This window comes from Rhinolophus ferrumequinum, chromosome X, assembly GCF_004115265.2.
Source record: "Rhinolophus ferrumequinum isolate MPI-CBG mRhiFer1 chromosome X, mRhiFer1_v1.p, whole genome shotgun sequence".
In the NCBI taxonomy this organism is placed as follows: domain Eukaryota; kingdom Metazoa; phylum Chordata; class Mammalia; order Chiroptera; family Rhinolophidae; genus Rhinolophus; species Rhinolophus ferrumequinum.
Genome location: NC_046284.1, coordinates 85,968,480 through 85,984,114, shown reverse-complemented (window position 1 = coordinate 85,984,114; position 15,635 = coordinate 85,968,480). Strand labels below are relative to the sequence as shown.

General features: G+C 50.5%; 1 protein-coding gene across 3 annotated transcripts; it reads left to right on the top strand.

Moving 5' to 3' along the window:
* Positions 1-6,316: 6,316 nt before the first annotated feature.
* WDR13 (WD repeat domain 13) lies at positions 6,317-13,141 on the top strand. 3 transcript variants are annotated; one of them, XM_033116251.1, is made up of 10 exons: positions 6,317-6,487; positions 6,815-6,894; positions 7,527-7,767; positions 8,392-8,501; positions 8,625-8,755; positions 9,480-9,787; positions 10,588-10,768; positions 10,867-11,008; positions 12,320-12,438; positions 12,869-13,141. In XM_033116251.1, the coding sequence occupies exons 2-10, from the start codon at positions 6,854-6,856 to the stop codon at positions 13,051-13,053; spliced, it is 1,458 nt and encodes a 485-aa protein (XP_032972142.1). In that variant the 5' UTR covers positions 6,317-6,487; positions 6,815-6,853; the 3' UTR covers positions 13,054-13,141. The 3 variants fall into 3 exon arrangements, with proteins under 3 accessions (XP_032972142.1, XP_032972126.1, XP_032972134.1); XM_033116235.1 differs by having other exon boundaries at positions 6,353-6,487; positions 6,704-6,894; XM_033116243.1 differs by having other exon boundaries at positions 6,473-6,487; positions 7,561-7,767.
* The last annotated feature ends 2,494 nt before the right edge of the window (positions 13,142-15,635 follow it).

The window sequence follows — 15,635 nt, the reverse complement described above, 5'->3', positions numbered from 1 at the left end:
ACAGAAGTACATTTTTCTTAATTGGGGTCCAGTCGACCCATTTCTGTGTAAGTGGAAGAAAGGTTTAATGAATGGAATGTGCAAAGTTCCCTGATGTTTCCTAGTTTATTGTATTTTAACAAAGTCAGTTGACCCCAAACCACTCAAGTGCTTAGGAAGCCTGCAGTTTGAAAAATGCTTTGTTTTTTGTTGAATTTGGGTGGTAGTTACATGAAAGGTCATTCTATCGATACTAGTAAGTTTGAGGTTTCCCCTAATAAAAAGATGAAGACTGTTAGAAGTGTGGTTTGTTGGACCTCCAATTGGCGTGGGAGGTGGGTAGCTGCCATCTGTTTTCTGCAGGCCTGCTCTACCCCAAAGCCCTCTCCATAGCTGCAGGCATTTCTGCTCCAAGGGCCTCAAGACACCCAGCTCTATAAATGCTAGCTTCTATTTCTTGACATCTGACATTCCTTAAGTTCGTATTTTCCAGGTAATGGCCCTAGAACTCCTTCTTGCTTCTGCTCCCCTCAGGACCCCTCTGGCTTCTCCAGACAGAGGGACCATCTCTGCCCAGCACCAAAGGTCCTGCCTTCCTCCTCCAAAAGCCAGAGTCTCTAAAAACCTGTCTCTCCGCCTGCAATGTTGGAATAATGCCTATTCAATGAGTCAAGATATACGGGAAACACTTAAAACAGTGTCTGGTAGTCAGAAGTAGTTAGAAATGTTGGCATTTGTCATGTGTGCCAAATAATAGGGACACAGCAAAGGATATATATGACAAATTTCTTTCCCTCAGGAGTCATGTATTGTGGGGTCTACGGACAATAAAGTAGTAAATTGGTGCACAATGTAAGGAAGTGGCGAGCGTTAAGGAAAAGGGGTGGAGAGTGATGGGATGTGCTATTTTACACAGCGTGGTCAGGGAAGGCAACTAGGAGGAGGTAACCCTATAATGGAAACCTGCAGATAGAGGGAAAGCAAGCAAGGAGGAGGGTATGTGGTGTTGGGGAATGGTTCCACCATGGCACTCTGGCTGCCTTGCATGTCTCCACATAGGCCGCGTAGGCAAGCTGATCTAAGTATTGGCAGAACCACCGTGTTTCCCCGAAAAGAAGCCCCGGCCAGCCAATCAGCTCTAATGCGTCTTTTGGAGCAAAAATTAATATAAGATCCGGTCTTATATTTTATTATATATAAGACCCGGTCTTACAGTCAAATAACACCGGGTCTTATATTAATTTTTGCTCCAAAAGACGCATTAGAGCTGATTGGCTGGCCAGGGCTTCTTTTCAGGGAAACACGGTACCTGTGATCCTGGGAACACAGAGCAAGAGGCTTCTGAGGCACTGCTTTGAGGCCAGTTCTCATTAACCTCCCTTTGTACCAAGGAGATTGTCGTAGGGCAGTTTCTCATCACCCGAGGTTCTGGTGAGGTCTGAGGTTTTCCCTCCTCTCCCCATCTTAGGGCTGCAGAACTTCGTGTGGAATTAGCTCCTCTGCAGCAGGGTGGCCTACACGCTGCAGTCCTCTGGCCCTTTTTGTTTCACTGTTACGCACACGAGGGACATGAGCTGGCATCTGTGTTTATTCTTGTTGTCTATGTAAGTAGCAAATACCTGAATCGAACAAGGGCTGTTTCTTTACTGGCCAGATCTGTTCACCTTGCCTCTGGGAAAGGAGAATTACAGGCAGAAGGAAAAGCAAGCAAGTACAAAGGCCCTGAGGTGGGAGTTAGCTTGGTGTGTGTGAGGAACAGCAAGGTCAGTGCAGCAAGAGCAGAGAGCCAGGGGACGGGGCAGTGGGGGGGGCAGGAGGTGAGGTTGGAATGGTGACAGGAGCCTGGTCCTATAGGGCCTCGCTGGCCACGGGGAGGACTTAGGCTTTTTTCCTGGGGGAGCTGGAGCCACAGCAGGGGTCTGAGCAGAGGAGGGCCTTGAGCTGACTTGCATTGTAACAGGACCGTCTGGCTGCTGTGAGGACACACCAGCGGGCGAAGGCAGAAAGAGTGAGGAGACCACTGCATTGGGCTAGGCAGTGGCAGCAGTGGACATGGAGAAGAGAGGTCAGATTCTGGATAAATTCTGAAGCTGGAACTGACAGATTTGCTGACAGATCAAATGAGGAGAGTGGAGAACAGAAAAGTATTTGTTATGAATCCGTACTGGAGAAGCTCAGAGGAATTTCAACAGTTGGTGTTAAACAGTGTAGTGGTGAAAAGCAAGGATTCTGGAGCCAGGTGGCCAGGGTGCAAGTCCAACTTCATCGCTTACTGTCGTTTCATCTCTCTGCCTCCATCTCCCCATCTGTGACATGGGATAATAATTGTACCAGCTTCACAGGGTTGTTAGGAGGAATAAAGGTTTTCCATGCCTGTAAAATGATTGAAACAGTACCTGGCACAGCGTGGATGAGTTGACGCATTCACCCCATGAGTACACAGGAGAGAGTGTTCAGATCCCAGGAACAGTTTGTGCAGTTTTCAAAGGATGTGCAAGAAAGTTGATGTGTCTGGAACATACCCTGATCGAGGAAGAGTAACAAGGGATGAAGTTGGAGAGGAGGCCTAAGAAATCAGCTTCTCACAGCAGCTGGGAGCTGTTGTGGATTTCAGGCTGCATCTACCAGTGCAGGGCATTGGAAGAGAGACAAAAGCAGAGATTTATTTGGGATTTATTGCAGGGGGACTCACAGAGAGGAGAGAAAGGGATGGGGCACTATTGTCAACGCTGCTGGCGGGTTACCAAGTGGTTTCTGGTGTCCAGGATAAGAAACTTAGTCCAGTTCTACTTCCTGCCTGGATCCAAATGCTAATTCTAGTATTTTCTCCTGTGGTCATGTACAGTAAACCCCTTTAGGTTTCACTTTCCTCATCTTCAATGTGGAACTCAATGTTGCACTTACCTCATGAGGGTGGGTCTGACTATGACATAAGATGGATGTAGTAAGAGCTCAGTAAATGCAGACTGTCACCAAAACCAGGTGGGGCTTATCCCAGGAAAGCAAGGGTAGCTTACTTAACATTTGAAAAGCAGTGAGACGTAGTTTAGCGTATTAGCAGAAAAGAAATGGGAAGAACCAAAGGCTGTGCCCATTTAACTATATTGCTTGGGACTGAGGTACCAAATCCAGGGTCCATTCTTTTCTGGCCCTAACGCCCTCACTAGGTAAAAAGAATTGAGATCTTAAGGGCAGAGCAGCCCCAGTTCCAGCCTGCGAAGTCATTTCTCCCTGTCTTGGAATTGATCACTGCCTAGCCTCACTGGTATTATCTGCACATTCAGCATCCAGAGCTTTGTATCTCTGGCTCCTTTTTTTTCAGGTTCCAGCTTAAATCTGTTTCTCCTTCCTCCCCCTTCCCCCACAGCTCAGCAACGCTAAACAAACTACTATTTTAATGATAGTAGGTGCCAGTTTCTAAATGATCTTTATCGTTTATCTTTCCCGCTAGAATGGCAGCTCCATGAGTGCGGGGACCGTTTGTCTGAGTTCCTGCTGTTGCCCCAGTGCCTGGCGCCTAATGTGGGCTTGATCAATATGTTTTGGAAGGCCGGCTCGCTGTGGCCGGCTCGCTGTGGCCGGCTCGCTGTTGCAGCTTGCTGGGGGTGCTCAAGTGGTCTGTGAGGTCTTTCCCCACTGCAGGAATCTTGTTTCTGACTCAGACCATGGAGAATTATCACCATTAAGACTTTGGGGATTGTGAGAACTTTGGCTTCAGAGGCAAATATTTTCCCATCGGAAATGGTAAAATTTAAGTTATGACCTTATGTCGCAAACCCCACTTGTCCCATTTAGGAAGAAACTTCAGGGGTGAGATAAGTGAATGAGGACTCAGCGTCTGCAGTCCAGTTACACGTCAGCTCCATGTCTTCTTTCATTTCTCTCTCTCGCCTGGATTCTCAGCATACCCTTGTCACTCCAAGCTACCCAGGCTTTCCCTCAAATCATGCTCCTGTTTGTCCCTAAAGATGGGGCCCCACTCCGGGTTTCATTTCAGCCTGTGTTAGTAATGAAAAGCGGACACAGCCAGTGTGGTTCAGTGCTCGCCTTTGCATTTTTAAACTCTGGGAGCCAAATAGACAGGAGGTGCATGAAGGAAGGAGGAATCCGGAACAGACATGGCCCTGCCTGTTTCTGCCACCATCTGAGTTGCTTTTGTGATGTGTTATCTTCAAACAGCTCTAGCTTACCTGTCTTTTCTGTCCAAATCTGTTTTTGTTTGTTCATTTGGCTAGGACCCTCAACCATCATTCTGATAAAATAGCCCTGATCCTGTTAGAGTGAATGGGACTTGTGGACGCTATGGGCTTGAGCTTCTTTTCTAGATGTCATGATTGTAATCAAGGTCACTCATGACTTGATACCACGGGCCTGAGACCCTCCTTTCCCCCACCCACTTACCTGCAATTCATTCATGCTGATAAACTCTGCCCCTTTCTCTCCATGCTTTCAACAAACTGAAAATGCGTTCTGTCATCACCTTGTTGTTCAAAACTCATTTTTAATCCAGTGAGGGTGTGTAAATGCTTAAGAACAAAAATTGAAAAAATGCAGAGTACATAACAAATGCAAGAGGCAGCTGTGGTCATTTCTAATTCACATTATTTCTGTACCAGATCTACCTCTGGCAGATGAATCTGTTATTGGGGAAAGTTTTTAAAACAACAGTACTCAAAAATTAGTGGGCATTTTCTCTGTTCCAGATGCTAAACTTTACAAGTATTAACTCACTCAGTCCTCACAACCCTATGTGGCGGTATTTTCAGATGAGGAGACTGAGTTATAAAAGGGTTAAGTGACTTGCCCAAGAATACATAGCTCCTAGTTGGCAGAGCCTGTGGCACTGGCCAAGTTAGACTGCCTTCTGAAAAGTACTATACTGTCTCTCAGAATAATAGCCAATGTTCGTGCAACAGGTGTTGTGAACACTTGCTATGCATTAATTCATTTATACTTACAACAACCCTGTCATTAGGTTGTTTTAACTGGTATCTTATAGCCTCATAGAAATGAGGGTTTAAAAATAATTTTTGAAATTTTAATATATGAATATTGTAAAAACAACAACAAAAGAATCAATGCCAGCCGTGAGATAGTAAGTCTCCCTGGCATCTCTGACTCTCCTGTGATTTCTTCCCACCATATTTCTTTGCAAGCTGAGTAGTGGGATGAAAGGGCAGGGCTCTGTCCACAGAGGGTCCAGGTGAAGAGGAAAGGCATTGATCACAGCATCCTTTATGGCAAAATGAACATGGGAAAAAACCCAATGCTGGTCACAAATAGGGGACCAGTTCAATAAAATGACACTCTTGAACTCCCTGGTCTTCAGATTTCATCATCTGTAAAATGGGGATAGTAATAATACCCACAACATTCAGTTATTAGGATTAAATGGATTAATACATGTAAATCATCTTGAACAGTGTCCAGCATATTGTCCAATAAATGTTAGTGGTTACACATTTGTGCAGTGAAATAGTTTATTCTTCAGCAATCATGCAATACAAGGGTATTTAGTATCCTGAAAAGACACAGATAGCTTAGTTACATAGACAAGGGCGGTGCCAAGTCAATTCCAGTTTTGCTAGGACACACAAAAAAACAGCAATACGTTTTTGGATGTGTCTCCTCATTTCAGGTGACTTTAGAACATTGTTCAGATTATAGTATTTGTTATAAAACTAGTGTGAAAAGTACGTTTGAGAATTGTGTCAGTTGATGTTAAGATCCAATAAGAAGCTACTAAACCTTGTATTTCAACTTTGTAAGTGTATATCCTGATCACGTTAAGATGAATAGATATGCAGCTTCCCGTTGAAGTTGAAATAAGGATGATTCAGATAGGCTCCTGGGATCCAAACCCCAAAACTTGTTGTGCCTAATTATGTCTTCTGCCTTTAGAGACTCATTCCCAGACCAAGCTTTCTGGGAGCACCAAGCCCAAACCACACGCCTGCACCCTCCCCACAGAATGTACTCTTCTTTTGGGGGTATCCGGGGGCCCATCAGTCACTCTAAGAATTGGAAAACTTTCTTAGGGGGCTTTGCATGTGTGATTGTTTTACTCTGTGCTTCAAAACTTGCTTGGCCAAGATTGTGCTGCTAAAAAGCAACTTATATCACTTATATCTTTTAAAAGAAAATCATTTTTTTTGGAAGTCGTATTTCTGGTTTTTAGTGAGTGATTCGCATACTCGCCCCTATCCTGTGGCCCTTGGACATTATTCTTGTGTATACAAAAAGTGCTATCAGGGACCGGGTGGATAGACTTTAAGGGGCGGAGCCTCCAGCCTTGTGCGGGAAGCTACTGTCCCTTAGTGCGCTTGCGTGGTTCTCCCACGCTCTGGAGAAGATTCCTATCCATTCGCTCTGCGCTTGGCAGCACTTCCTGGTGGCAGGCCGCCATCTTGCTTGGAGCCTGAGAAAGGGAGAAGAGAGACAGAAGGAAAGGGCGACACTGGTGTCAGGGCCGCCCCAGGGGCCTCAAGAGCCGGAGGCAGCCCCGGAGGTGGTCCCTGATCCCGGACCCTGATCTTGGACCCGAGAGGAGAAGGCGGGGGGCAAGATGGGTGGGGAAGGCCAAGGATTGCTAGGCTGGGGGAGGGGTGTTGCTATGGCGACCAGGGAGGGGCGGAGTCAGGTGTGAATCGCCGCTCTGAGTCATCGGGCGCTGCCAGGGCAGGGCTGAGGTGACGAGCATGCTAACAGCTGGGTGGGATTTCAGGCCCTTCTGACGTGGAGAGACTCAGTGTCTGTGGCAACGATCGCCAGGCAGAAGGGACGGAACTAGACCCCTTCACTTGAGACCCTGACATTCCAGGCCCCTGTCCTGCAGGCGCCCGCGGGCGGACACGCTGGAAGAGGAGGCCGGGGAATGGCCGCGGTGTGGCAGCAGGTCTTAGCAGTAGACGCGAGGTGAGGCGTGGGATCGAAGCCCATGGGAGCGGAAGTTACTGTGGTGCATGCGCAATGGTGATGAGTGAGGGTGGGCGGAGAACTTGCCTTATGCTGCTGTGTGGGCGTGCCGAAGTTGGGCATGCGCAGTAGCAAGGTTTGGGGGCTAGCCCGCAAAGGGCTGGCCGGAGAGGGTCTTAAAGAGCATGCTGGGAAAATGCAGTCCGATGTGGGCATGCGCAAAGAGGCTGTGTTACTAGAACCTTTGAGAGAGGGTGGTGGAGCTCAGGCTGGTGACATTTCTGTTCTCTACCATTGCCCACCAGACTTACCCTACCACCATCATTTCTCCAGTCTGACCCCATCACCACCCTGTCATTGCTCCACATTAACCCCCATCACCATGTCATACTGACCCCTACCAACTTCAGCAAAGCTGCGGACTGCCTCCATTGTCTCCACACTGATCTCATCTCCATGCCATTATTACTGTAGTAGATTCACCCTCATCACAGTGCCAGAGGGACCCCCCATCACCACTGCTGATCACTTGCCATCCTCACCCCTCACACCTCATTCTGCTTCCCTATCCCCTGAGCTGATTGATTCCCTCTGTCCTGTGCCTGCCGCTCGCCTGCCTGCTGCCATCACAGGTACAACGCATATCGCACACCAACGTTTCCACAGTTTCGGACACAGTATATCCGACGGCGCAGCCAGCTACTGCGGGAGAATGCCAAGGCTGGGCACCCCCCAGCACTGCGTCGGCAGTACCTGAGGCTGCGTGGGCAGCTGTTGGGCCAGCGCTACGGGCCCCTCTCCGAGCCAGGCAGTGCTCGTGCCTACAGCAACAGCATCGTCCGCAGCAGCCGCACTACCCTTGACCGCATGGAGGTGAGTTCCCTCCACGCCGCCTGCCATGCATACTGCTTGCCTCCGTGTATATTCACTGGACAGACTTGTCAAGCACCTGCTATATGCCAGGCTCTGTTCCAGGCTCTTAGGATGAACAGAGGGCAAAAAATATATGAGATAAGTCAATAAACAGACAGTAAACAAGATAAATAGGTCAATAAACAGCAAACAAGATAAACAAGTCAGAAATTACTATGGCTTATAGGGAGGTGTGCTAAGATGAAAAAACAAAGCAGACGAGGGGGCTGAAACAGTATTGGTATGGGGGACAGAGGGAAGCTATTTCTGATGGGGATGATGAGGGAAGGCCTCCGAGGAGGGAGAAATTGAGCTGAAACTTGAATGAAGCAAGAGACTGAACTGAGTAGTTTTCAGGGGGTGTTCATTTTTTGTTCAGAGAACATTTATTGAATATCTACTGAGCAGGGCAAGGGCAGGAGCAGGAGAACTAATGCAGAGGCCATCACAATACAGCTGATGGTGGTGGCACTGGACTAGGTGAGAAGGAATCTGGTTCCGGGTATATTTTGAAGGCTCCAGACCTCACAGGTGGTTGAGGGTTGTTTTCACGATGCTCCCACGTCTGACCATTTCTGTTTGCAGGACTTTGAGGATGATCCTCGGGCCCTGGGGGCCCGTGGACACCGACGTTCCGTCAGCCGAGGCTCCTACCAGCTGCAGGCACAAATGAACCGTGCCGTCTATGAGGACAGGTAGTACCAGGGGCAGCTGAGGGCTGGGGGTTTGCGAGGAGGAGAGGAGCCATGCTGCGGGGTAATGGCAGGCCAAACATTAGTACCTACCTCCTCTCACCCCCCACTCCTGTTGGGGCCCAGGCCCCCCGGCAGTGTGGTGCCCACGTCAGCGGCAGAAGCAAGTCGAGCCATGGCTGGGGACACATCGCTGAGCGAGAATTATGCCTTTGCGGGCATGTACCATGTTTTTGACCAGCACGTGGATGAGGCAGGTGAGCCAGTAGATGGCAGGTCCCATCACTATGCATTTGCCCAAACTGTGACAGCCACCCAGTGCGTCCTTTTCTGGAATGCAATGTCCAGCCCACCTCCGGAGGAATTGACATCCATAAAACCTTTCACAAACCTAAAAGCCCTCTGCAAAGTGGTCTGCATAATCTCAGGTATTTTTTTTTACCACAAAGGGTCTCAGCAGCTTAAAAGAGCCCTTTAAAAGACTTCTGGGGTTGTCACTCACTTGGATGAATTCAAAGCCTTTGCTGCAAAGAAATTCCCTTGCAAAGGATAGAGTAACTTTTGTAAACTGCCCAGATCCTGGTAATTGTAAAGTGCTTGCTGAGATGTAGGGGCCTTTTCACATTGCAGAAGTCTTTTGCAATCTATAAAGTACTTGCTAAGATATAGGGAGCTTTGTGGGGCGGCCAGTTAGTTCAGTTGGTTAGAGCGTGGTGCTGATAACACCAAAGTTGCCGGTTCGATCCCCGCGTGGGCCACTGTGAGCTGCGTCTTCCTTAAAAAAAAAAAAAGATATAGGGAGCTTTTGGCAGAGGGCTTTGTGGGGTTCCAACTCCCTTTCTCAGTCAAGGAAAGCCCTTTGCTGAGGCCACTGTGCCTGGTGCAGTGGGTCCCAGCCCCCGGCTCACATGTCAGAACTTGTTATGAACGAGAGCACCTGGTAGGTGTGCTGACTCCCACAAGTGACTCTTGGCATTGTAGTCCCAAGGGTGCGCTTCGCCAATGACGACCGGCACCGCCTGGCCTGTTGCTCACTCGACGGCAGCATCTCACTGTGCCAGCTGGTGCCTGCCCCGCCCTCCGTGCTGCGTGTGCTGCGGGGCCATACCCGTGGTGTCTCCGACTTCGCCTGGTCCCTCTCCAATGACATCCTTGTATCCACCTCACTTGATGCTACCATGCGCATCTGGGCCTCTGAGGACGGCCGCTGCATCCGGGAGATCCCTGACCCCGATGGCTCTGAATTGCTCTGCTGCACCTTCCAGCCCGTCAACAATAACCTCACCGTGGTCAGGCTCCAGGGCCAGGAGGGCTGCCCTGGGGCATCAGCATGGGGGGGCTCTCTAGTCCATTGCCACAGTCCCCCGTGGTCACTCAGAGGGAAATAAGTCAGAATGGGGTAACACAGTGCTTGGTCTGGGGTGGTCTCATTATGGTAGACTCCAGGGGGGACTGGTTAGGGGGTAGGGTTACAGGTCTGGCGCCCCTTTGGTCCCATCAGCAGTAGTCCTACCATTTGTCAACTGCAGTGGCTGCTGGCTGGGAAGCAGGATTACTAGTTGGAAACCTCGTCTGGTCTCAGTGGCAGTTCTACTGTGGTCTGACCCAGGGATAGAGAGTCAGAGGGTGGGGGGCAGTGAGGGAGGGAAATGCAAAGTTTGGCCTGGCCCTGAGCGGGGAGTAGGGGGAACTGGCCAAGTGGGCCTCTGCTTTGGGATAGTTGCAGCAGCAGCAGCCCCAGTATAGTCAGGGCTCCAGGAGAGACCAGTCAAGAGAGAGCAGATGAGCTGTTATCATGGGCCTGGGACAACCTGAAGCTTTGCCTACCACGGGGGGCATGGCCAAGGGGCAGCACTATGGATCTGCAACCCCTTTAGTCCCCAGAGCAGCTGTGTACTCTGGTCAGATTGTAAGAGGGGCTGGTTTGGGAGGATTATAAGCCTGGGTCGCCCCTAGTCTACCTACATGGCCCCACCGTGATTAGACTCGAGTGGGGAGCAGCAGGTCCCATCAGTAGCAGCCCACTGTGGTCAGACTCAAGGGGGGACTGGCTGGGAGCAGGATGACGGTATGCGGCTCTCACCCACAGGTAGGGAATGCCAAGCACAACGTGCATGTCATGAACATCTCCACGGGCAAGAAAGTGAAGGGTGGCTCCAGCAAGCTGACAGGCCGTGTCCTCGCTCTGTCTTTCGATGCCCCTGGCCGGCTGCTCTGGGCAGGCGACGACCGCGGCAGTGTTTTCTCCTTCCTCTTCGACATGGCCACAGGTAGGCAGGCCCCAGGCCTGCACCTGGGTCCTCACACTCCCGCCCTCTTGGTGTGTAGCCCTCACCGTTCCTTCTGCCGCCTCTCTCCATTGTCATAGGGAAGCTGACCAAAGCCAAGCGTCTGGTGGTACATGAGGGTAGCCCTGTGACCAGCATCTCCGCCCGCTCCTGGGTCAGCCGTGAGGCCCGGGACCCCTCACTGCTCATCAATGCTTGCCTCAACAAGCTGCTGCTCTACAGGTGGGTCTCCCCTGTCCAGCCACCTGCAGGTGGAGGACCTGCCAGCTCCATCAGGCTGGGGTGGGAGCCCTGTCTCCTCCATCAGGTTAACCACTGAATGGGGAGATCTGGTCTCGTCATCATCATCATATAACGATGACCTCAGTAGTAGCAGTAATAGTAATAGGAGTAGCTGGCACTTAGGTGGCAGTTGCTGGGACCAGGCCCTGTTGAAAGGACCTCATACATATCGCCTCATTTCATCCTCATAACAACCCTGTAAGGTGGGTGATGTTATTGTGTACATTTTACAGATCAGCAAACTGAGGCATAAAATAGATCCCCTGAGAGCAGTGGCCTGTTTTCCTGTCCTTTTTTTTTTCTTTGAGGCAGGGAGTTTACTGTCCCCACTCACATAATGTCATGTTACCCAAATGCAGTTCTCAGCCTGGGCCTCACGCTGGAATGATCTGAAAGGCTTCAAGAGTCGTGGTCAGGCTGCCCTCCAGGCCACGGATTTCAGAAGCTCTAAGGCAGGCTGGGCATTGGTATATTGAGAAGTTCCCCAAGTGACGGCCAGCCAAGCCTTAAAATGATTGCCCAACAGGATGCTTGCCATTTTACTATTTTATATTTCTTCTCCTTTGAAAAAATGTACACACACACTTAGAATTTTTAATTTAAGTGTACTCCTAAGTTTTCTGACAGTTTCCCCAATCCTCTCCCTTCTCTCCTTGCTCCGGCCGCCTTGGCTTCCCCCTGCCACAGTCAAGCGTATTAACAACTTTGTATGTACCGTTCCATACTTTGTTCCCTCTCCCATAGTCCTCGGCGCGCACACACACCCACACATTTCTGAGGGAGGGTCATTGTCTTACAGAAGTGGGCTCCTCCTACACCCTTTTCCACATCTCACTTTTCTCACCAGATGATCCCTGTGGACGTGCCGCAGGGCACCTGCAGCCGCGTCGGTTCGTTCCTGTGAATGGCTGTGTGCTATTCACAGCACAGGGGCACCATGGCTTGGTCAACCATTTCCTCTCTTTGTGCCCATCTGAATGCCAGGATCTCTTAGAAACCCTTAGGAAGTGAAACTAGTGAATTGCACTGCAGAGGCTCCCCATTTCATGTCAACAGACACAGTGGCCAAACTGTCACTAACCCCACCCCCACCCCAGCCCAGGCTTTACAGGTTTATGCAGTCGTCGCAAAACTGGATTTCATGAACCTTGAAAAGAACTCAGGTGCAGGGGTGGGGACATAGACTAGCGCACCTGTTCATCCCTGTCTGGGGCTGAGGCTGCGCCCTGACCCCTCTTCTCCTCCCCTCAGGGTGGTGGACAATGAGGGGACCCTGCAGCTGAAGAGAAGCTTCCCCATTGAGCAGAGTTCACACCCCGTGCGCAGCATCTTCTGCCCGCTCATGTCCTTCCGCCAGGGCGCCTGTGTGGGTGAGTCCCATGCGGTTGGGGTGTCCAAGCCTCCAGGGAGGGGCGGGCACCAGGGCTGGTGCTGATCTAACTCAGGCGTCATGACACCCTGATGCCCTGACTTCCTGGGCCTTGAGCTCTCTCAATGCCCTGACAGACTCCCACTTTACACACAGAGCCCCAACCAGTGCAGAAGCCTTACAACATGAGACATAGACCCTCCCCCCCAAAAAAAGCTCAGAGACCTCACACTCTGGACACAGAACCAAAACACCTGGGTGACTTCCCATCTAGCGATGGACCCTCCAGGCCCCCCCAAGGCACACTAGGACCTCAGACTTTGAACATAAATCCCTCAACACCTGAGTCACCTCAGATAATTCACACCTGGGGCACCCCACCGCCGCCTCCTGTGACACTTCCTGACGGCCTCTCTCTCTCACCTGGGCAGTGACAGGCAGTGAGGACATGTGCGTGCACTTCTTTGACGTGGAGCGGGCAGCCAAGGCCGCTGTCAACAAGCTGCAGGGCCACAGCGCCCCTGTGCTGGACGTCAGCTTCAACTGTGATGAGAGCCTTCTGGCTTCCAGTGACGCCAGTGGCATGGTCATCGTCTGGAGGCGGGAGCAGAAGTAGGAGCCCCCCAGCCCTGCCATGGCCACCTTCCCAGCTGGCCCGTGCTCCAGCCTTGTGTTTGTAAATAAAGTTCCTGTGGTTGTGTTGATGGCTGGATCCCACGGCTGCTGGGGGCGGGATGGGGGACCCAAATGGGATGGGGTTCACTTACTGATTCATGCATGCATGCATTGATTTATGCACTCGCTCAATAACCATTTTCTGAATGTCTGCCGTGTCATAGGCACCACTTTTAAGTGTTTTAGAGTCCTGCGTTGGACAGACATTACTGAGTACCTACTCTGTGCCAGGACCTCTTCTAGGCTCTGGGAGTACAGCTGTAACCTAAACTGACAGAAATCCCTGCCCTTATGGGGCTCAGATTCTAGTGGAAGCAGGTCAATAATGGGAAAAACTATACAATAGGTCAGCTAAGATGTTCCTGACAGCATGAAATTAAATACCTGAATGAAGTGGGAGAGGGAGCCATACGTAGTGTGTAGGAGAGAACATTCTAGGCAGAGAGAAAAGGCAGTGCAAAGGCACTGAGGCTGGAGTGTGCCAGGATTAGATGCCAGTGGAGGGGGAGAGGAGGAGATGAGGTTGGTCAAGTCTGATCCTGGAGAGCTTTGTGTGCCCCGATGAGGAACTGGGCTTTTTGTCTGAGTGTCGGGTGAGCCACCAGACGGTGTTGAGCAGAGGAGGGATATGATCCAATTTGGTTGTAAAAGGATCCCTTTGGGCACTGTAAAGACAACAGACTAGGGGACAAGGGCAGATGTAGAGGACCAGTCAGGAGACCCTACCGTAGCAGAGGTGAGCATGATGGGGACTCACGCCAGGGTGGTGGCAACAGAGGCCTTGAGGTGGCGAGTGTTGGCTTCTACCCCAGGGTTTCATCCTAAGTCTGCAGGGCTCTGCTGCCCCCTCAGGGAGGCCAAGGTACTCCCCACCTCCAGGGCAGCCGCCAACCCCCAGGCCTGGGCCCCACACCTGTGTGATGTGTTGTTGCACACAAGCAAGGAGCAGAGGTGTTCAGGACTTGGACCGCACGCAGCTGTGGGAGCGACCATGGGCCCTAAGGCTGAGCTAGTGGCTCTTGCTGGGGGTGTGTGTGGAGGGAATGGGGATTCGTTCCATCCCCAGAGAAACCCCAGACCACCCACCGCTCCTCCCATCACCCCCCAGGGCCCAAAGCCAAAGCCTGAACAGCTCAGAGACCATCAAGTGATTTTCAATATTTGAGGGGATCCCTGAGTGAGGAGAGAAGGCGTGGGGTTTCGATAGTGGGGATACATAACCAAAATCCCTTGTCAATAACCTGAGTCCCCAGGAAATGCAAAGAGCCTCTCGCTCTAGCTGTTCCCTTCCTTCCATCTCCATAGGCTGCCGTGTCCAGAGACATCAGTGGAAAGTGTGGCTACCATCTTGAGACCTCGGGGTCAGTCTATAGTCACAGGAGACTCCAACCTGGCCCAACATTGTTGAACTGCTAACTAACACCAGCAGTCTTGTTGAGGGAGGAAAAGAACCTCCTGTCTTTTCAAGTCACTGTCACTTGACAGTGTGATTACTTGCAGCCAGAAGCATTTCTACCTGGTACAGCAGGTCCTCGAATACAGCGTTGATGAAATGCTGTAGGAACTTAACTCTATTTTTTTATTTAAGGGTATTTTTCCAGGACCCATCAGCTCCAAGTCAAGTAGTTGTCCCAATCTAGTTGTGGAGGGCGCAGTTTAAGTGGCCCGTGTGGGGACAGAACCGGCAACCTTGTTAAGAGCACCACGTTCTAACCAACTGAGCTAACCAGCTGCCCCAGAACTTAATTCTTGTTTATATAAATTAGCCTGTGGTAAAAATTGATTTAACTAAATTTCGCTTAAAGTCACAGAATGTATCGTGGACATTAAGTGAGGACTTACTGTATGTACTTCCACCTGACAGACCTTAAGGTAAATGGTGAGGAGATGGGGACATCAGAGAGCTAGACTGTTCATGATCAAGATCAAGTATGGGTACCACCAAGATGGCGCAGCAGGTAAACGCTGTGCTTACCTTCTCTCACAACCACATCAAAATTACAACTAATTTACAAAACAACCATTATTGAGAATCACCTAAAATCAAGCTGAAGAGAAGCCTTTCAAAGAAGGACGTGCAGAAAAAGCCACCTTCAGACTGGTAGGAAGGTCAGAGACGTGGACCAGGCTGGCCCCACACCCGCGTGTGAACATTAAAGATCGGGAGGGCTATTTCTGCTGTGGGGGTCCCTCCCCATCCCCTAGAAGGGGGAGAGATCCCAGCCTAAGGTTCCAGCGCTGGGGAGAGAAGTCCCCATAATTTCTGGCTGTGGAAACAGTGTAGATTGTGACTGAGTGCAGCTGCACTCACAGGCGCTCCTCCTAAAGGGACTTAACCCACCAACAAAATTGGTAGGCACGGCCGGAGGAATGAGTCGCGGGAGACCAAAATTGGTCTATTAGAATTTATTTGGCGGGTTTGAACTGCGGGAGTCAGGCTAGAAAAGACCATAAGCTCCCCAAGCAAAAAGGGGTGTGGAGTTTTTAGGAGGGGGTAAACGAGATTGTTCCCCCTTCAATGCT

Excerpts from the sequence above, each read along its gene's own strand:
- WDR13 (XM_033116251.1), top strand. The coding sequence starts at position 6,854 with ATGGCCGCGGTGTGGCAGCAGGTCTTAGCAGTAGACGCGAG. Across the intron at positions 6,895-7,526 it reads GTCTTAGCAGTAGACGCGAG|GTACAACGCATATCGCACAC; the intron begins GTGAGGCGTGGG and ends CTGCCATCACAG. Across the intron at positions 8,756-9,479 it reads CCAGCACGTGGATGAGGCAG|TCCCAAGGGTGCGCTTCGCC; the intron begins GTGAGCCAGTAG and ends TTGGCATTGTAG.